The sequence below is a fragment of the Genypterus blacodes genome, unplaced genomic scaffold, assembly GCF_046128005.1.
Source record: "Genypterus blacodes isolate CSIRO-AG114 ecotype Tasmania unplaced genomic scaffold, CSIRO-AGI_Gbla_v1 ptg000026l_1, whole genome shotgun sequence".
Taxonomy (NCBI): Eukaryota; Metazoa; Chordata; class Actinopteri; order Ophidiiformes; family Ophidiidae; genus Genypterus; species Genypterus blacodes.
The window spans coordinates 862,179-884,487 of NW_027466839.1; the positions used below are offsets into that span (position 1 = coordinate 862,179).

The window sequence follows — 22,309 nt, forward strand, 5'->3', positions numbered from 1 at the left end:
GGTTAACTGCGACTATGTTATACAGTGAGCAAACACTGCGTACGATTACAAGTACAAAGGTGACAAACTGTGTTGTTCACCTCCAGCTGGGAAAATCAACAGAGCGCCGGCCTCACTGAGGACCTGACGGTGTGTGTGAAGTGTGTCGATATGGGTTCAAAGCGGTGAGGTCACACATGCCCAGACATGTCTGTTAAAAATGAGGTCATGTTATTGGAAAGGTAATCTGGCTCTCAGCCTGGGTCACAGTGAAGTAATCAATAATCTATACTCAAGGAGGAAAGGGTTGCTGCTTAACTGCGTGGACGATCTATGCGGTTTTAAATCTTTTATCTATGTAGAAGTATTATTTCTATTCTGTTTCTATTTTTACATGTGTATATTTTGTGCAACTTCTCATGATTGAGAAGTTAGGACTGAGACAACTGGCTAAAATTGTTTTAGTCAGTTGTTTGAACCTGTCAGAGCAGGTAAACTTACTTTATTTATTTGTTTGAATTGGTTGGAAGTCGTCTTTAACTGGTGTTAGGTGTGGTCATATGGTGTATGTGTGTGTTTTTTTAACAGTTTTCCTCCAGCAATTGGCTCCTATTGTACTACATGCACTTTTAATTAAACCATAATTCCGACACGATTGAATTGTACCGACATAAATTCTGAAAGTAGAACCTATAATTTTCCCATTGTGATAATATTTTACCAAAGAATTTGAGTACTTCCTCCCCTGCTTCAGCATCACACAAGCACATTGGGGGGGGGTAAAACCTACTATAGCCAAGTGAATACAATTGAAAGTAGTGAAATTAAAGTTTAATAGCTTTATACATGGCTGATGGGCAGTAACATAATGGAGAAAACACTAGGTCGGAGCAGTTAAGAGTTCTGGGTACCACTGTAAGCATCTGCTAGTACTTTGCTCTGTACATTAACATTTATTTCAGAAATAGGAGTGGTACCGGGTGGGTTATGACTGTGCCGCGATCAGGCACCGTTCCGTAATACTTTGCAGCCTTTAATTACCCAATAACGTTCAAGCTTGTGTCAACTAATGGTGAACTGAACCAGAAAGACCTCAATAAATCTCTTGGCAATGGTCTTTTGTTCCCGATGAATCTGGTTGGTACACTGAAACCTTGGGGGCAGCAGCGATAGGAGAATCATTTGTTTGCTGCCCCACTTCCAGAGGCCCCAACAATCCAGCTGGCAAACAGAAGCCCACAAAAAAAAAGTTTCCCCCTCATCATTCTATTCACCTTCACTGTAGACACTACAGTAAATGCGCTATGCTTAATTACTCGCAATTAACAATGAACAGCGCCACAATTATGCAACGGACCAGAGCCGAGGAGTGATAAAGGGCGTCGATTGTGGGCTTGCCTGATGATTGAGAGCTCATTTCATTGTTTACAGAGGGCGACATGAGCTTAATCGTCAACATAATTCATCACACTCCTGAATTTAGTCTCAGACCTCCTCACTTCCCCTTTCCAGTGATTTGTCTTTGTAAAACAAAACTGCTCCGACATGGATTCCACTATAAAACTGGGGCCAAGTCTTAAGTTTCCTTAGTGCTGTGACACTGTGAACTGTTTGAGAAATGTTCGCAAATTCAAAAACCAGATAAACGTTTTTCACACTAACAGACTATCAAAAATGCTTTATTGGATGGAATTCAGACGCTTAACAAATATTTGGACACCCAATATATTTGTTAAGCTTTGATAACACTTCCTAAACAATTACTTGTTTTTAGGGTTAGGGTTTATTTTGATAGAGAAAAGAGGATTTATTATTTTGACAGAAGTTAGTCATGCATTTTTTTATAAATCTAAATCATATTTTCATGCTGATGACATAAATCAGTCAGACAGTGCACCTCTTTGAATTAAACTACATTCTTTGATACTCTGCAGGACTAAAACGTTCCACTACCTGAAAGGTTTAACACGCACTGCGGCTACAGCATGTTTGTGATTTTCCAGTTTGACTTCAAAGAGACTGTCTTTTGTTTAGTCAGTTGAACTGACTGAGGAACACCAGGATGGAGAGTAAACACAAAAAAACTTCACATGAAACTGTCATTCACAGTAAGGTATCTTATCTCCCGTCTCCCAATCATCCACTGACAAACACACGGTTCAGCGCTGTAGCGTTCACCACTCTGACTCTAGCTTCTAGCTCTGTGTGTAGATTGAAGTGTTTTTTCCATATAGACAGACATTTTTTGATGAAATGAATGCTTAGTTAAGAAAACCTTTTTGTCTAAACACAGCCTGAAAGCCTTAAGGGACTTACCTCAACTACTTGATGAATAACTGAAGCTATCAACTGATTATTGAAGTATTTGTTGAATTGATTAATTACTGGGAAATACAGTATTTGAAATTATTTTACTGTTTTGCAGCACAACACTTGAACACCCTGTGTAACTGAAAATACTAACTGTATAATCCTATATCACTGTGTTCCACCTGGCTGAAGCGTTTCACGAGGTCGGGTTCCAGGGAGTCGGCTGCGTTGTACTCAGTGTCCCCTCTGCTTGAGGATCATGTCCACGGCCTGAGCCAGGTTGTCCACAGTGCCATCAGCCGTCACTGTTGGGTGCCTCTCATCACTGGGCCTGAGGGAGGAGAAGCACGCTCAATGTGCAGTCACATGGGATCAAACGGGAACAAACAACAGCACAAGGCAGTAAACAAGAGGGCGGGCCAGCTGGATGCTATCAGCTTTGTACATAATGCAGATCCTAGAAACCGAACAGAGAAGGATATGGAGGTTTAAGGTGGTTAGAGAAACATGAAAGCATATCTTTGGAAAAAAAATCTCATCGTTCAATGCTATGATTCAAATAAGAGCCAGGCTTTGGCACAACAAACAAAGAGAGAAATACATTTATAAAATTAAGAGGAGGGTCGTTTCAGGGGAGTTTGCACACCGGACCCCCCAAAAAACGGGATTCAAAACATAAGCCAGTGTTCCCTTTTTTGTCTATTAACAGACCTGTCAATCATTTTGAGAGTCATAGTAGTCCTCAGTCCTATGTTTTGATTTTGGTGGTGGGAGCAGCCTTTGGTTTACATTACGCAGATTGTAATCTTTAAGGAGAAAGTCTTATTAGTAGAGAGGGTCTGCAGAGTCTGTGAAGCACTGAAAATGGATTTTTGTTTTCCAAAGTGAGCTTTGGCTCTATTGACGTCTCCACACTCAAGGTGCCTGTGCAGCTGCTTGCCCAACAATTCAGTGAAGTGCATGTTTTCTATCTCTGTCGCCAGCTGTCACACTGTTCCAGTTTTCTCATTTGTGTGCAATCAACTAAAACAGACCATGGGGGAAGTTTAATGAGAGTTGCTAATTCCCAAAATAATCACGCTAAAAATAGAATTAAGAGAATGGTTTTGTGAACTTGGCTCTAATCAGACTTGTTTTAATGTGGTTTTGCAAATAGTGGAAAGTTGTAGCGGGCAGCAGCAGCAGCACCTATCTCCCTCTGACTGCGGCCATTGTTTGGCTCCAGCCCCAGCGATGGATGCAGATACCGCTGTTTAATCAGCTGGTAGGGGAAATGTGATCCATTTGGCATGGCACCAGGCTCAGGCCAGCATGCAGGACCCTCTTCCTCCCCAACAGATCAAAAGACGGCGACGCCCACTTCATTCATCAGCAGGACTGCCTGGGACTCCTGCACATTTATGAAGTGGTGCCTATAGAGCCCCCCCCCCCCACCCCGGACCAGGCTCTGTGTGCTGCCTCTGTTCCCCCAGTCACGGGTTGGAGCTCCAGATGGGGAGGCTTTGTCTGGCCCTGGGCGTGCGACACGCACACCACCATTAATCCTGCCCTCTGAGAACTTGCAAGGGCCACAGCAAATATTTGTGAGCCACCCAAGTGTGGAGAGAGAGGGGTTGGGGTAGTGAGGGGGGAGGGGGGGGGGGGGGAGGGGGGGGGGGGGTGGTGGAGGGTGATATGGGAAAGTGGTGCCATGTGCAGTGACAGAACAATTTCTCAAACAATTCACTTAGGAATATGTACCAATATCATAATGGACAAACGGTCCAATACCAGATCTGTATTTAAAATGATACCAATGTAATTAAGCACAAGCAGAATGATAAATAATGACACCCCCAAATTAAAGAGACTCTAGGTTTTTCACCCTGTCAAGATAATTTCATGCTTTCAGGGCACGTGAAGGATTACATAACCCTCTTTTCTTGACTAAATTCACTTCTATCCTTTTCTAAAACTACTCAACAAATGTCAAATGATCCATTAAGCAATTGAGGTGAAAGAGGGCTGAGATGCAAGGTTTCAATCAACAAAGTCACTGGCAATCAGACACGTTCAAGTAAAAAGGGCGTAGTCTCCTCTGAAAAGTGTGTGTGTAAGTAGAAAGGAGAACAAGTAAAAAAAAAAAAAAGACACCTCAAAAAATGGACACAAGTACAGTCCTTGAGTAATTGTATTTAGTTACGTCTGACCATGTGTTTACGCACGTCTGTCAGCCGCCAGCGCTTCGGTTATGTGAGCTGGTTCACTAATGGTCCTGGTGTTATGTCTCCTGTGCTGGATTACTCCTGCACCCTTTTCTACCCAAGGACTGATTGAGTTCACACACACACACACACACACACACACACACACACACACACACACACACACACACACACACACACACACACACACACACACACACACACACACACACACACACACACACACACACACACACACACACACACACACACACACACACACACACACACACACAGTGTCACATGGATATTGTGTTTCAAGCAATAAACCCAGCAGCATCAGCCACCTCGTCTCGCTCTCTCCAACCTGATGCTTCTTTAAATCTGCAATGGCTTTGTCCTTTACACATGCATGCGTGCGTATGTGTCTGTGTGTGTGTGTGTGTGTGTGTGTGTGTGTGTGCGTGCGTGTATTCATTTTGCTGCTTTCCTCGCATTGCCATGAATAATGAAGGAGTAACCAGGTCAATGTGACCATGCAAAATTCAGCACAATGCAGCTAGTGTTACTGATGAGGTAATGTTCTGCGGCTCGCTGCGTGTCCTTCAGGTCAATGCAATATCAATACACATGAACAGATAGGCTTTGGTCCTCCAGTCTCACCAACGCAACGCAGTCTGCACGTAGGGACGAAGCCAACTATGAGGTCGGCGGTTTGGGAGCAGCCAGGGGTTTTGTTCAATCCAGCTGCTGCCGTAGTGAAAGACCACACAACTTCACCAGAATGTTACCAGTAAATCATCGCCGAGTTTAGGGAGTAAAGTGTGCAAAAGAGCGGAGAAGCACCACGTGTCCAACAGCTGGATGACACTCCCCCAAATCTATAGCATGATTTAATGCAACTTTTGCCTCACTCGTAATAAACAGTGATATTTTTAAATACAGAAGTGCAAAATAGTTCTTTTCGCCCGTCGGCTCAGATCCTGATTGATCATACTCTAACAAGTTGCGACAGTCTGAAGGCTCAATGTTTTTCTATTTAACAGGATTATCACAAGAACTTCTTCACACACCCAAAACTTGTCATATCTGTTTGCAGTAATAAGGTCATAAAAAGGAGAAACAGAGAGCATGAGAAAACTGAAAGGTGCTAATAATGCACCAGAGTTCCTTAACATGAATGAAAACAAACAGTTAAACCAACAGACCGTCATTGGTGCAAACAGATTGTTTGCACCAATGACGGTTTTATAATCCAATTTTCAGGATTTCTGTTATTATTGAAAGGAAAAGACAAAACATATGAAGCAACTTCATAGATTTCCTTATCTCAGCCACACTGTGTTATTGCGTGTACACACACACACACACACACACACACACACACACACACACACACACACACACACACACACACACACACACACACACACACACACACACACACACACACACACACACACACACACACACACACACACACACACACACACACTTCTGTTACAAGTCACGTACGTAGAGGCATGTTCTCATTCAGGAACCCAAAAAAAAAGAGGAGTCATAATTATTCACGTGTTCAGTAAACGAGCTACATACGCCCATAATCCCCCAACAAGAGCCATGGCATGACAGTAGATTTTCAGTTGTGCCAGCTGGCCCACATGTACACTGTGACACACATTCACACACACACACACACACACATACATACACACATACATTGCCTACACTGCCTTGGCAAAATTAGATTATAGTGGTTTAGAGTGGGCAAATGTACACCATATGGCTCTATAAAACATGAGCCTGCGATTTTATAAGGACAGATGTGTGTGTGTGTGTGTGTGTGTGTACTGAAACCATAATGGAGGTGGCTGAAAGCACAACAGCTAATGCTTAACACAGACACTGGTACAGATACATAAGGAAGCTGCACTGTCACACACACACCCTATTCCAATTCACAGTTCAAACTTCTCCCTTTGCTGACTCTGCGGTTTACTTTACGCAGCTGCGATGGGACTACAGATAAAACATGATGCGAGAGTAAATGGGGGTGGAGGGGGGGGGAGAGAGAGAGAGAGAGAGAGAGAGAGAGAGAGAGAGAGAGAGAGAGAGAGAGAGAGAGAGAGAGAGAGAGAGAGAGAGAGAGAGAGAGAGATTCAACCTGAGCCAGAATACTATCTATACTTTTGGGAGCCAGTGTGCTACACAGGAGCTTTACACACATAGTAGGACGATACATGAAATGCGACACCGGTCATGTCACATTTTAACAACTGAACAGCAAAGGAAATAAGGACTGACCGGTGTTTTGATTGTGTTTCAATCAGAGGTGTGTAGAGTGTTTCCACTGAAAAAAGAACCACCTGGGAAAAAGAGGCGGAGCTAAGCCTTGGGGCTCCAGTCGGTGGCGGAAGGGGAAGTGTTGGCATGGCGAGTTTGGCATTTTCTCGTTATGCGTGGAGTCTCACAGGGCCTTCTCAATATGGCCTTCTGACAAAAAAAACAGCTTTTCTATCTCATCTGTCATTGATATCCGGATTCCATCGCCTTCTAGATACTACATATAAAATTAGAGATTCTCTTGTGGTTTGTTTATGGGGCCTATACCTACTTTGCAGCGGGGAAATCACCCTTATGAGTTATGAAGCTGAAAGGAAATGAGCTTGGCCTGCCAGAGAGCGACGGAAAAACACTCGACCCAGTTTGCGATGCAGGAGTGTGTTTTTTTTCATACCAGACCAGTGAAGGCACGTTCAGCCAAAACACAGACTTCTCTCACACCCACTAGTGAACCTTAGTATGAAGTGCGAGTCCAACGGGCAACCGAGCAGCCTATCAGGCTATATAACCATAACCTGGAGCAGAACTCACAACAGCTATAGCCTTTATGTTCAGCCAAGCCTTGTGGGTGACATAAGATACCGGCACAAAACAAAGCTTTCTCCCACACAGAGGGAGGAGAAATGTGTGTGTGTGTATGCGTGTGTTCCTCTGTGACGTTGCAGGAGTATTGGCCTTGAGGGTGAGAATGTGATCACAGCTTTTTCCGATCCCAGTCGTAAATAAAAGGTCATGTGAGATATTGATGGTGCATCGGGACGGCGTCCAGTGCAGATCTCCCAGACTGGTCTTATCACCGTCTTGCCTCTCTTATACCTGGTATTGTTTACAGAACCTCTACAAAAATAGAGGCAACACCCTTAAAACAATACAGCTGCAGCCTCTGACGGAAAACAGACAAACTGAACAGGAGAACCCAAAGAGTAAGCGTAGATTTTGTGAATGTTGTGGCAACAGAAGTGACAGATGCAAAACTGGAACCCTCGCTACCCTCAATGGCATTTCCATGAATGCAGCTGCCGTAATGACTTTACTGTACAAAGGATATATATTGTTGAGTCAAGCTCGGCGAACAGCTGCGCTACGGTTTTCACACGTTACACAGATAACGGTTCTTTCCAGATGAGACTGTGGGGATTCCCTGGTAATTGTGTTAGAATCGCTTGTGTTTTTCCTTTCGGTGGCTGACTGAAAATCTCCTGTGAGCACGAAAAGGTGTCTGTGTAAGATAGAGAGAGAGAGAGAGAGAGAGAGAGAAACAGAGAATGTGAGCGTGTGTGTGTTCTGGACTGTCAAACCACCCACTGGAAACTTTCTGTTCATCCCAACCACAAACACATCCGAGGCTGAGTGAACAGGAGGTTAAACCATAAGCATTCACATGCGTTTCTGTCTTTCAGAGACACGAAACGCTTTTGCCTACTACTGAAATATAATCCGATCTCTGCCCTGAATTTGATTTACGTCAGATGAATGATTATACATTAAAAGTGAATTCTGACTCAACAGGATGACTCAAACAACACTGTCACTTACACAATGAAAATTCTCAGATGTGTTCCCTTTGTTTTGATTTGAGTGGTTTGTGGTCATGAAATCTCTAAATTATGTCTGAACCATGTCAAAACTCTACAACATGTTGTCCTAATCTCATAATTGTAAAATACTAAGGTACATGTTTGACTTTGTAAGTAACAACAGTATGGTAAGGAATGAATGAATGTCGTTGAGGTTAGTCTGAGTCTGACTGAGAAAGACAAAATTGGACTAAGGACCAAGTCAAACCTTAGATTTGTCTATAACTGAGTCAACCTGTTCAACTTTGTATGTCAACAGTCTGACTTACTACAAGACTGGCAGAACAGCCTTCCATAGAATGTGTCTCGTTTAACTGTGTTGTGTTCAATATGCAGAGTCCTTTGTGACCCAGATATAACACTCTTTTCATCGGCATGTCATTAGCAGTGCTGCTGATGATACGCTGAGCCTTTGCAAGCGTGTGTGTGTGTGTGTGTGTATGTGTGTGAGTGTGAGTGTGCGCGTGTGGCATATGTGAGTTCTGCTACTGCTAAGTGAATGCTGAGTCACCCACCACTTCTACAGGGCCTGCAAACGCACACATGCAAACTCCACACAGGCACACACACACACACCATCAGGAGAAAAATGGCTCCAGACGAAACCAGGCAAGGGCCCAAGTCCCCCCAGCCAAGCAGCCTGTCTATTGATAATTGCAAGAGGGATTGGATCCCTATTGAATCGCTAAGGGCCTGTGTTCATGTATTTAAGAGGCAGTGCTATGTTTCAGCCTGCCATCTGTGGGCTTTAGCTCTCCATTTCTCTCCCTCCACAGCTCTCGCTCCTTTTCTTTCTTTCTCACGGGTGGAAAAGTACCATCGAGGGGCTCAGTGGCCAAGCTGCTTTGTTTGGCCATGGGAGTCTGGTCTCACAGTGAAAAAAAGCTCTGGTTAATTATTAATATCTCATTGACTTATAACACACGGCAGGCTTTAGAGGAGCCTGTGGGCAAGGGAAGCTGTCATCAGGCTCAGGAACCCAGAGGAGCCTCAAACAGGCTCTTTAACCTCTTTGTACACTCAGTGCCACATCTATCTTCTTTATCTCAGTCAGTGGCGCAGCGTTACGGCCACGGTGATATATGGGACACAAATAAAAGATTCAATACTCTGAGAAAGAAGGGAAGAAAGGTACTGTTGACCAGCCCTGCTTCAAACATTAGCTATTATTTGTTGTAACTGAGTGCAAACCTATTATACAGTATTGATAATTGTAGTTGCTTCAAATGTTCTCTTATTGGTTACAATGAAATGCTGCTAATAATTAATTGATTAGTTAATGGGCAATATATTAATACATCCAGGAATTTACTTGTATAGCAAGAAAAGAAATTTAAAGATTTTCCTTGTTTTATATCCTTGCAAATTGAATCTCTTGGAGTCTTTGAGTCTCCTAAAAACAGAAAACATTATATAACGTATCAAGCTGGGTCTGGGATGCAAGAACCAACTCTTGTGCTTTCTCTATGTTGTGGGGCCGACTGAACATTACGATCATTTACATTACGATCATTTGGCAGACGCTTTTATCCAATGTCCAATATCCAATGAACAAAACACCAACTGAGCAGGAAGACTTGCCTGCACTCATACTCTCAACTGAAGGTGATGCAAGACAAAATTAGAACATAATAGTCTCAAACTAACATTTTGAACAATTGGTCTTCTATGACTATGGCTGAACAAATGAGCTGAGGTGACATGCAAGCCATTAGGGTCAGCCGCAGTTGGCTTAGTACCAGGCAGATATAACATGGACATGTGACTGCGTAGTCAGTCGCATATCGGCTCTCTACTTGGGATTCACAGAATACAGGTGTGAAAGATCTAGAGTAGGTTAGAACAGGAAACGGTGTGTCCTATTACGTGGGTCAGCAGGTTTTCAAGAGCTCATCCTGATGTCTCCTGCTGGACCCAGTCAGTTGCACTTTGATGCAACGTGCTTTACAATGATCTCACGTTCACTCGTTCATACACTGATGACAGGATCTCTAGGAAGCCAGGAACGTTCCAATCCCTAGATGACTGCTCTACCATCCTGAGACGTGCCGCCCCTAACATCGGCCCAGATAAACATCACAAAAGATAGAAATGTAGATGTAGGACTAAGAAGGCCATGGTCAAATCAAGACAACAGAGTACGAGGGGATCATTCCCAGAATTGATTGTGTTTACACCGCACACTAAGATGCCAATTCCAATCCACGACGATGGGATGAAAACAGAGATTAGACTGTACGTAAATGAATTAGTAAGACAGCATGAAGTCAGGGCCAATGTAATTCAGTTTATGTATTCATGATGTTTCAAGAATGAGGTAAGACAAGAGGATATTGACGTTTCCAATCATTTACTTAGACGCATTTAAAAGCACTGCTGGGTAATGACAGAAGTTTACAATTGGAAAGCCTTGGGGTAAAAGACATACATCACAATAATGGAGAGAAAAGAATCAATTATCTAATCTATATCAGAGATTAGATAATTAGATAATTAGAGTTTATTATGTAAAAGTATGAGTTTGAGAAAACCTATATTGCTTCAATCTTTCTGGAAACAAAGTGATAAGATGGGAGCATGAAGACTAAGACCACACTCAAGGAGAGACAAAGACACATCTAAGAAGGTTTCATCCGGTTATCTGTTAACAGGGAGGGAGTGGAAATAAAAGCCATGTGTGCTGTATGTATTTTCGTGGCCGTGCACACATCCTGCATTGGGTTCTGCTGTGAAACTGATGGAGATTCATGAAAAGATGTCAGGGATCGATGGACTGAGATGATGCAAGTGTGACAGGACAGAAAGATACCTGTATGCATTTATAAAAAATAAAATCAAGACTTGTGGCGGCCCGTTATTGAGGATTAACTGAGAACACAGCACAATTCCCTGGGTTCATGTAAAGGCTCCTTAGAGTAATACAGACTTTGATAAAGAAGTGCTCAGAGTTTTGGGGTGTGTTTTCTGAAATATAAGCGTGTAATTTGCGGTGGAATTCTTAAGATCACAGTGCAAACGACTCCACCATTATTATAAATCACCGGGTCCCTGGGCAATATTAGATCCTAGGTAAATAGGGCTTTGATGTGTGAAGTAACTGATGGCTTCAGATAATAACGTGGTGGTGTAAAAGTAGAAAGTAGGACAAAATGGAAGTAAAAAAAGCATAGCACGAGTTTCTCGAAAATGTACTTCCTACAGTACTAGTACTTGGTTACCTTCTACGTCAGTGTAGAGGCAGACAGACAGACCGCAGTGACAAATTTGGATATGTTATTCACGGCTTCTGTTCACGGCTACGGCACAGAGTGAAATGAGACAACTTAGCGTCTGAGGTTACAGGTCAGGGCTGAGGGCCGCGGCTCATCGACTCGACCTTATAAACGCCTACGCTCTCACTGAGAGATTAACAGAGTTCACAAAGGTCGAGACGTGGCGCGTCACAGGGAATTTGTCAATCAAGCACAACCAGAACAGGCCCAACTGCAAATGAAATCCACTGCTACCAAAGTGTGCCGCAAAACAATTAAGAAAAGCGGAGAATTGAGAAGATTTTTCATGTCTGGGTCGCACAAAGACACAAACCAGACGCTCACTCCCTGTCTGAGGGACACACACCTGAAACCATGTACATGATCATAGCCAGTGGGGCTATAGGACACCAGCGGAGGGCTGAAAGATAAGCTAGGCTGAAATACAGTATGTACCAAGAGCTATCCCAGGGGCAGCAGTCGTCTTGTAAGGGGGGGCTTAAGCTCCAATCACATCCATGCACAGAACACACAGCTGTCCCGTCATGGTGCTGTGTCACAGATCTGCAAAAGACAAAACCCATAAACCTAACACTTTAGTGGTGCGTTTACTCCGGTGTGTCTGTCTGGCTGAAGAGAATGGAAGACATAACAATAGGATGTTTATCTTGAAGAGGGAGCATCGTCTCTTCTCAGACACGTAAGCTGTGAAACCCACGCTTTCCTGTGTAACAAATGCTCTGTGAGGACATTAAGCCTATATTTACAGTGATGATCAACTAACACACACACACAAAATACTGGGCAACCTTGGACATCTGGACCACTGCTACGGAAGATGGACACCCAGAATGCGAGCCCGTCTGAGGGAGAAGTGGAATTGAGGAGAGGTCAGCACACTGGCTTCCCAAACTGGACAAAGAGCCAAAAGAGAAGGACAAGGATTAAGAACTCAAGCAGATGGGAGGAATCAGACTCGGATAGTTTTGAGATTGTGTATCGGACTGTATCGGACTGCAGCACACACACACACACACACAAACACACTCAAGGGTTAGCTGTCCACCAGCTGTCACCCCCGAGTTTCCCTGCTCTCCTCCTCAATCACCTGACACACTCACCTGCTCCAAATTCCAGAATACATTCCTAAATTATCTGGCAAACTGACCCTGCGTTTCTGAAAGAAATGTCATTCTACAAGCGGCTCCCTGCCCGTGTGTAAGCCACTAACTCCAATAGCAGCACTCCTACTATGTGCTAAACTTTATCGCTGTTTTTGTAGAGAATTGTGAAGTGGTGCTACAGCCAATACTGTAAGGATGACATTTAAACACAGCTGGAATGTTGTAGACTAAACATTCCAGTAGTGTTGGGTCTATACTGGTTATTACATGTCGCAAAATAGAACTCATGCACCCTAAGGAATCAAAATCACAGCCACAAATGAAGCTTCTGTTATATCCATATCCCTGAGTCACATCATTACAATAAATCCCCACACATTCTAATGACATGATAATGAACAATAATTTACTGAAGATGAAGTAAATACATACAAATCCATAAAGGCTAATTTTCCCTGGAACATCAGGTGTGACAGTTTATCAATTATCATAGTTTATCATATCCACGAGTCCTTTCCTCTTCCCTTTTTCCCCACCAGTAGCAGTTGCAGTGATAGGTAGGAGTATTTGCATACCAACCATCTGCCTGGAGCTGTGTGTTCTAACTGTTCTAAACGATAGTCAGAGTACAGAGTGTGCGTGTGCACGGGTTTGTGCCTGCATGCCACCTTTGATAAGTTATTTGCCAACAACTGCATTTTACACTGCGTACATACAGTACCTCTACATTCAGAAATGTTAAGTAACCATGTACAATACTATTTTTAATTTTATTTCCTTGCAGTATTTCCATGATGTGCAACATTCTAGTTCTATTCCATTACATTTACAGTATCTGGTGGCAGTTACTAAGAGTTACTAAGATGAGGACTATGAAATCCACTCCAAATAAAAAAATAATGCCGTTGTGTACAATGCAATCGACTGATGTAGAGGATGATGTAATTCTTCATATGTATTAAAAATCCCTAAATGGAGACCCTTTGTTATCCAAAACTCGACATACAAGTTTGTTCCCACTGCAATGCCACAATAAATTGACACTCTCATACTAGTTTGATACTTTTGGGCTACTAAATATTACTCCCAGTATTTACAATCATTACAACAGAATTCTTAGAATATAATTTTTACTCTTAATGTATTTTTTTTCCAAGTATTGGAGTTTTTCTTCCACCTAAGAGCAAACATACTGTATCAACAAACAATGACAGTGTTCCTATTTACGCTACAGTTACACCAGAATGTTTATTTTTCCTCGACTGCGTGAGCACAGGAGCACGCAGCAGCTCACTCACAGTAGAAGAAAGGCCAATATCTGCATGGTCATCATATGGTTGCAATCCCTCCACCCCCCGCAGTAGTGTACTCGCTTCCTGTTGCGTCCCTGTGTGCTTTATGCAGACAGAAAGGCCATGAACCTGGGTGTGGTCTCAGGAAACTAGTTCAGAATGTGCACCATCAAGGAGAAGTATGCTTCTGCAGAGGATTTATCTGACTTGGCCTGTACATATGTTCAACTCCTCAAGTTAGCGGTGAAGCATTAGCTGCAGGGAAAGGTTTACAGTGTAAAACTACTTTGAAGATGGTTGCTACTGTGAGGAAATGTTTGCTATGAGCTCTCTGCCATATTCAAACAGGAATTCAGCAAGAGCTTCCTCTAACTAGTTGGCCCTCAGTCAAAAAACCCTTTCAATACTGTGTCGGTATCTGAAACATCACTGCTCCATGACAGAAATAGAAATACCATTAGTGCCTGATTAAACTGAAAGCTTTCTTTGACAATCATATTATCACGGAGTTGAAGAACATGTACGACCAAATGGTTGACTAACCCGTGCCAGCTAAATTTCTTTAAACTGTTTTGAACCCGCTTTCATGATGCTTCAAAGTGAGCAGCTCTGGGCCGACGCATTCCTTGAGGATAAGAGACAAAAACAAAAACAGGGACCAGTTGCTTCAGAGGTCACAGGCCATTCAAGTGAGATAATAGTTTCAAAAGTGTGGAACACTGTGAGCCCCGGGAAACCAAGATCAAGGCCAAGATCCTTGGAATTGTAATGCTGCCTCACACACTGGAAACAATTTGCCCATTGAGAAGTACAGTATTGTGTGGGAGCACTGGTACCAAAACAATAGGTTTAAGCACTTTAACATACTAACAGCCGGGCCTGACTGAATCAATGAATACAGTATAAAAGTTTGATATGTTATGATAGACGTAAAAAAAATACGATCAAAGATTAGTGTTACATTACATCATCCATCCGCAGCTGAAGAATGCCGTCACTCTAAAAACTTTCCATGTAGTTCCAATTCACATCAGAAAATAAAATATCAGACTTTAATTTAACAAGACAAGATATGATGATGATGAAGTCTGTGCCAACTCCGGGGTGCCAGACAGATTTTCAATACGGCCAGAAAAAGCTGTGATGACCATTCAAACTAGAGCCAAGAGGTGAGAAGGTGACCTCAGAGCCGAGTGCAGATGGTTCCCATGCAGCTGAGTAACATCAGCAGCCAGATCTCCATAATGCCAGTCTAATTGTCCGCCTCTTTTTGGTGCAGGCCCCTCTTTGCAAACCTGTTCTACATTAGAGAGCAAACCGTTCCTCCAGCTCCCCTGAGGGATCTGTGCAAACTTAACTCATTATTCAAGAAAAAGGGAGAGTTGACCGCTGGCTGAACATTTGCCATCGGCTCCGCTCGCCCGTTATAATTTCCTCTGCTGCCTGTAGTCTCAGCAGCCGTTATGCGTAGGCACTCTGATGCCACTTTTCCTGGCCTCTGCTGCTGAATTGACTCTAATCTGTGAGATCCACAGCAATAACAAAACATGCACATATATGTACATACAGCCGATGGAAAAAAGTATAGACGGCATTAACGTGAGTAATCCACTGAGATTTCCTACATGGTTATGTCATGTGTTTGTCTGACATATTCCTATGCTGCATAAATTCAGCTTTCCTGTGAACATGCCATTTGAAAAAGCTTTTTTGTGACTTTGGGGCAATGGACAGAAAGGTAGACAAGAAAGTCTATCAAAGCAGGATAAGCACATTGCAAGAGTGAATGTGAACCTTACCAAATTTCCAATCCTATTACTGGGCAATACACACCGATAAATTGCGCTACTGGATTGATTCCCCTGACCTAGCCTGGTGCAGGCTGGAAGCCCAATCCTGCTGCACTTCACCTTCCGACACTGCCTTCATATACTCATCTCTCCTGACCAAGATATCAAAGTTCACCAGAAACCCTGTGGTTCTCAATTCTTTCAAGATATGGTACCAATTTAGGAAGTAATATAAATTTGCAAAGGCATCTCCCCTAGATCCAGTCTGCAACAACCACCTGTTATTTTTGGACCATTCCTTCTCAGTATGGCATCGTAAAGGCATACAATGTTTCCTTAGCTTTTTCTAGTCTTTCAACAAAACGTGGATAACCTGCAAACCAATTACAAATACCGTTAAATCAGACTCTTTGCTTTTAACAATTTTCAAAATGGATATCCCTCACCCCTCCCTCTGTCTCACAGTGGATGAAGGACACCATGTTTTTTCTTAAACTTGAGAAAATCAAATACACAATAAGGGGACACTGAAAAGTTCTATCGCAAATGGCAACCATGTTTATCCTACTTCACATATCTACAGGTTAAACTAGACCAATGACTGGATACTTGAACACTAAATAATACATCTCTGGTTTATGTGTTATTGTTATTACAGGTGGGCCAGGATGCGGGTGTATGGGCTTTCTCCCCTTTTTCTGTTTTTGTTTTGTTTCCCCCCACAGCCCATGATGCGTTTTGCAACTGGTCCGGTTGAATGATGTCATCCTGTAAAAACTGTGCCTATAAGATCAGCATACAAGCAACACAGATGTCAATTGAGTCTCCATAGTTATATTGCCTTGCCTTCAAGGTATTTGCTGGCTGTGGTTGGTTGCTGTCACTCTTGTTTGTTATCCCTTTGATTGAATTCACAAGATCACACATCAATGCTCTCTTCCCGTCCGTAAGTATAAAATAATCTCAAACACTGTCCCATAACTGGATGCCCATTGTTACGCCAAATGCTTTCTTCATTTGAAATATTCAGCAAAGAGAAAGCAGAGAAAGTTTGTCACATCCATTCATCCAGACCTTTCACCTTCAATAAATATTCAGGGTGGATGGTAAGACAGCCGTCAGTACAAGCATACTCAATATGCAAAGTCCCCCATCCGACAGATCTAAATAAGGCCTACAGAACTTCATATGCTGCGGTACAAGTCAAAAGCCTTTTAGTATAAGCCCATATAACTCAATCCGTTCGTGACTTGTATCTTTTTCCCTTCCTGTCTTGTCACTGCTCCTTGGGTATTTGAAGCGGAGGTCTTTTCTCCAGGCGTGATGGGAACTGGAGGCCTGCACAGCATCTGGTTGACTTGGAAACAGCTGTGTTTTCATAGATCTGACTGAGGTTTATAGCTGCTCCCAGCAAGCCTGGGTTCACTGGGCCTGTTTGGCTAAACAATGTTAAATCTCACGTCTCCCACTCACTTACAGTCTCACAGAAATGCTTTTACTGTCACTGTTTCCCTTCATGTACACAGGGAATGCATGTAGCCTATTAGGTCTGGGAGAGAACTGTGAGGAGCCTCGGTTTCATCACACATTTTACGTGTCATAAATACAAATTTCATGCACATTTATTTCCTCTTTGCAAATGTACTTCAGCTGTTGATCCAAAGCAGACACCCACTGTATTAACACGAACAATCCAAGCTTGTAAGAAAGCAAATGATGCATCATTATTGGAGCATGCAAAGCAGTAATACAGTAGATTCAAAACAACTAATACTTTGTTTCTGATGTAAATTGGAGCCCTTGTGCTGCCATTAAAACTTTTCGGAAATGAACATTTTTTTTTTTCTTGAATGCAGTACGTCAAAGTGCTAAATTATAACATAACTGCTTAATCCTTAAATTGGGAGCAAAGGTAAACACTTCTGTAATAACCTTTTATTCCGTGGGGTCGATGCTGTGTGCCTGAGTGTGCCCCAGTATTTCACCGGAGCTGAAACACGACACTGTACGCAACACGGCATCGATTCCACATATGTTCTTATGCGGGACTCGCCCCACTATCCCCGCAACTTGCTTCCTTCGAGAAGACCATGGGGGAGCAGTGATATCATTTAATCTGGTTTATGCTGTGTTCAATTAAGTATTTCAGGCGCTGCTCTGGGTGGCTGCACACTGACAGGAGACCAGCAGGAGGTGAGACTGTGAAGTCCTATAAAGCAGATGGTTTCTGCCATGTCTGCTGAGATTCTGCACTGGACTGAGCTCAGTCACATTTATGACCAACACATAGTACACTCAGGCAGAATGGCGTCAACATTTTTTACATCATGATTTTTCCAGGATTACAAAAACAACTGGCAGCCTTAAATGGCAAAATGGAAAACGGATCCCCACCAGTTTTGAGAATTATCTAGCCATATACTGTATCTGAGTTTTGTGTACTTTGTTAAACTTCTACTAATTTGAGAATGGCTCCGAATTTTGATTCTTTGTGGCACTGATAAATTACAGTTGCACTCCTCTGAAATTCCAGCAGAGGGCAGTCACAACTCTCCAGCTAATATCAGCTAATAATCTCTTAAACATACAGAAATTGATTAATGTTGTAATGACAGCATTGCTCTGCCTTACAGTATACCCCTAATTCCTTAATCCAGGATAGCATACACAGTCTCAAGTCTCTCTCAGATACGCAGGTGCATACACACATACATACACACACGCCATATGTGGGACACACAGAGGAATGAACTCTGCGCAGAGGACATCTTTTACGGCGTACACGGTGGGTGACTGACAGAATTAGAGCTGAGTGATGATCAAATAGGTTACTCAGCACTTTCCAGTCACACGACTCAAACCTGCATGCCATTCCACAGCAGCAGAACAGATCATCTGACACGGCACTGGAGCTCAGTGAAATATAAATCAAAGAAGTTCTAGGAAAGAGCAGTTTCATGTCTTAAGTGTCAAATAGGAGGGATGCAACTAATTAATTAATTGATCTCATTATAACACAATATTTAGCTTGATTTTCCAATAACCACTTTAATCACATAAGTCTTTATAAAATCAAGTAATAGTGAGGAGTGCAAATCACAAGTTTACAGAGTTAACTCTTTCATTAATCAATAGTTTAACTGCTGAGTTTGGGATTAAACATAGTGAGGGCTTGCACCAAATATCTGCCATTTCATACCTTGTCCAAATATACTTTTTGAGTTCTACTGAAATATTCCAAGAGTGTTGTTATGTATGAAAAAACAAGGTTGTGAGTGATGATTATGAGCACACATTGTCTAACAGAAGGTGCAGTGGCGTGAACATATAAAACAGAATAATGTAAACCCCACTTATGACCATGAACATTCATTTCCCTGCAATATAACAGTCATGAATGTCCCTTAACAGGGTCCCCTCCCACTAGCCAGTCCCTTTTCCCATTTATCCCACCCATAAGCGCCACATATTTCTTCCAAAATAATCAACCATATGTTTCCGTAATTACACCGTGAGAGGGGCGCCTCGGTAATCTCCAGACCCGGGATCATAAATCCTTCTGTTACAACGACTTGTGGGCGACTCCCATTCAACATGTGGATGGAATAAAGCTATTTTCAGTGGATTCTCAATCACATAAACAAATCTGGTAAGGCTGAAGAATGAGGTAGTTGGCAGGTTGTCACAAAGGAAACCCGGGGAGGAAACTTTGATTCAGAATCCTGGTGAAAGGTCGCCCTCTTCTGGCAAATGTTTGATATTAATTTGTGGATAGAGATTCTACATGGATCACAATAGTTATGTTACACAAATATTTATTTATGCTCGTTCTTATTATGTAGCTGCATTAGGATACTGCAGTTATTTTATATATATTTTTTATTCGCCTTATTGTATTTTGGTTCCATTAATTCAGAATACTGATTGAAACGTTTCATAGAAATAAGCATAATTCTAACTCAGAGGTATTTTATTAACTACTAAGAAAGCCATCGTTTCATGATCAATTCCAGCTCTAAGCGCTGCACCCTTTACCTTTGAGCCAGTACGGCCAAAAAGGAGCCGTTTTCAGTCATTTTGAAATCACCACTGACCTGTACTTGCCAGTCCTGACTTGTACGCCTTTCATTCCACAGCGTTGGGCCCCGCCGACATCATTCACCAGATCGTCCCCGATCATCAGTGCCTGCAAGTGAGGATGGAGAAGAGGAGGAGGAAGGTTGGAATTTATATTTCAAGCATTTTCCTGCAGCTTTTATCCAGAGCCAGTTGCAAAAAGGGGCAACTTGTATCAAATGAACATCTAACAAGTTGAGTTATTGCACAGACACAGTCTATAGAGATCTACCTCTTGAGGCCGAATCCCCATGTCGTCGAGAACAGCCTGGAAGAACATTGGAGATGGCTTTCCAATTACTTCAGCCTCTAAATCACAGGCATACTGAAGAAGAAAGGAACAGAAATGAGTAAGCATTGATTTGTACAGAATTGCTGTTCAATTTTAACCTACTATACCTCCAAAGCCTTCATGTAAACTCCTACATCGAGTTTCAATCCATCTGTCTCCTTGTAGTATCTCCTATAAAACGTAGGAGCCTGTTGCAAATACATAGTACTTATATCTTGTAAATGTACTGTGATTTGTACTCATCATTGCCTGTAAGATCGGGAAGACCCTCATACCCTTGGCCAAGAGAGAAGAGCACTGGCTTTTCCAGGCCGATGAGAACCCTGAAGGCCTCATTCAGGTTATGGTACGAAAAGTTCTCTGCTGCGTCTGCTATGACGACACAGTTTGGGTCAGTCTTGTTCACGCTGTCAAATTCAGGAAGAAGATCTGCAGAGAAATGAATCAGATTGAATGTAGATCATAATTACTTTTAGGTCCATTCCCAGGCATCCAACAGGTCAGGTTAACAGTCAAAACCTGTTGTCCTTTAACAAATATACAATGCAATTACCATCATACACCAGCAGGTGTGGCCGCAAACCTCTCTCCTTGAGGACAGCTACAGCTGCAGGAGCTGGAGAGAAGACCTCTGACACAGAGATGTCAAAGCCCATTCTCTGGAGCTTGGCCACAAACTTCTCTCTGGTGGCCTGGGTCTCATTGGTGCAGAAGCGAAGCTGGAGGTCTGATGCCTTGAGCCTTCAAAAGGTCAAATACAGAGTTTAGAGTGGCTTCTGATGAAGTTCAAATATTGTAGTAATGACTTGCTCTGTCATTGTTGTCCCATAGCACAGAAGAGTACATCAACCCCAACACTAAACAGTTTGTCAAGCTTTTAAACACACTTAAGCCTAAAGCTTGTGCCAGATTATATTACTAGTAAAAGCAACAAAGTATTTCCACACAAGCCAAGTCTAGTCAAGGAAAACTTTAATAGTCTCCACTTGTCAAACCTGGAGGAGGTTATTAGAACAGGTAAGTTCCTGTGACCAGCAGAAACGCCCGTTTGTCGTTACATTAATACACTGATTAACCCTCCGCCATTGTTGTATTGGGAGTTTTTAAATGGGTAAAAGCATTAGTGAAGCATTGTTCACTTGTAATTTTGAGCACACAACATATCACCAGACCAGTTAAACCCGGAATTTTACCTGCTAAGGGCTATATAGACCCTTTTCGGGCTGTTTGAAAACAGGAAAGGGGCTGCAATTACGGAAACGACCCTTCAAACTTAAAGCCCTTAAAGCTTGTTGAAAAACACTAATATTGAGTGTCAATGTCTTAGCCGACTCAGCAATGACTCACTTTCTCACAGCTTCGACAGAGCCAGGTATGGCGACTCCGCCGCCCTCCCCGCTGTCATATAAAACACCACACATGTCCAGAACAACACCTTTTAAACTCTGACAAGCGCCTAGCCATCCTGGATCCGCCATGACAGAGCAGTCTGTGCTTAATGCGCATGCGTGAGAATGAGCCCTCACTCCCTGCTTTGAATAAAGTCAACGAATCATTAAAATGTTTGTTTTCAGGGAGTATAGTGTGCTTTTATTTAATTGGCAAAATAGCTGAATTATTTCGACAGACAATCATTTACATAAAATAACAAAGTAACAATTTGATTGAAGATTTCCACCATTATTTTACCCCATATGTGTCTTTCTGTCCATCCACGGAAATAATCATTTGAATTTGAGCTACATAAGAGCAGTAGAGCATTTACAAAAACTTAAATAAAAAAAATTAAAGACAACAAAACTAAAAACAAATAAATATAACAATAAATAAACAAATAAAATATAATTTGGAGATACGTAACAAGATTTATTATTCATTTATTTCAATAATTGGAATGCCGGCAACATTCGAGTCGCCCTACTGCTGACAGAAGTAAAGAATAACATTAAATAATAAAAATTGATAATAAATTAGTTTTTTGTTGTGCAGTGCTCCTCTGAACGCTACGAGGTCTTGGTTTGATTTTAGGTACTTTATATATGGATTCACATG

The 22,309-nt window shown here is 42.3% G+C and overlaps 1 protein-coding gene across 1 annotated transcript; it reads right to left on the reverse strand.

Annotated features, from left to right (window-relative positions):
• Positions 1-1,642: 1,642 nt before the first annotated feature.
• lhpp (phospholysine phosphohistidine inorganic pyrophosphate phosphatase) lies at positions 1,643-21,758 on the reverse strand. The gene is made up of 7 exons (XM_076143662.1): positions 21,605-21,758; positions 20,811-20,998; positions 20,533-20,686; positions 20,365-20,428; positions 20,198-20,290; positions 19,944-20,035; positions 1,643-2,620 (listed from the first exon to the last, which is right to left on the reverse strand). Exons 1-7 carry the CDS (start codon positions 21,733-21,735, stop codon positions 2,524-2,526), a joined length of 819 nt encoding a protein of 272 aa, XP_075999777.1. The 5' UTR covers positions 21,736-21,758; the 3' UTR covers positions 1,643-2,523.
• Positions 21,759-22,309: the final 551 nt, after the last annotated feature.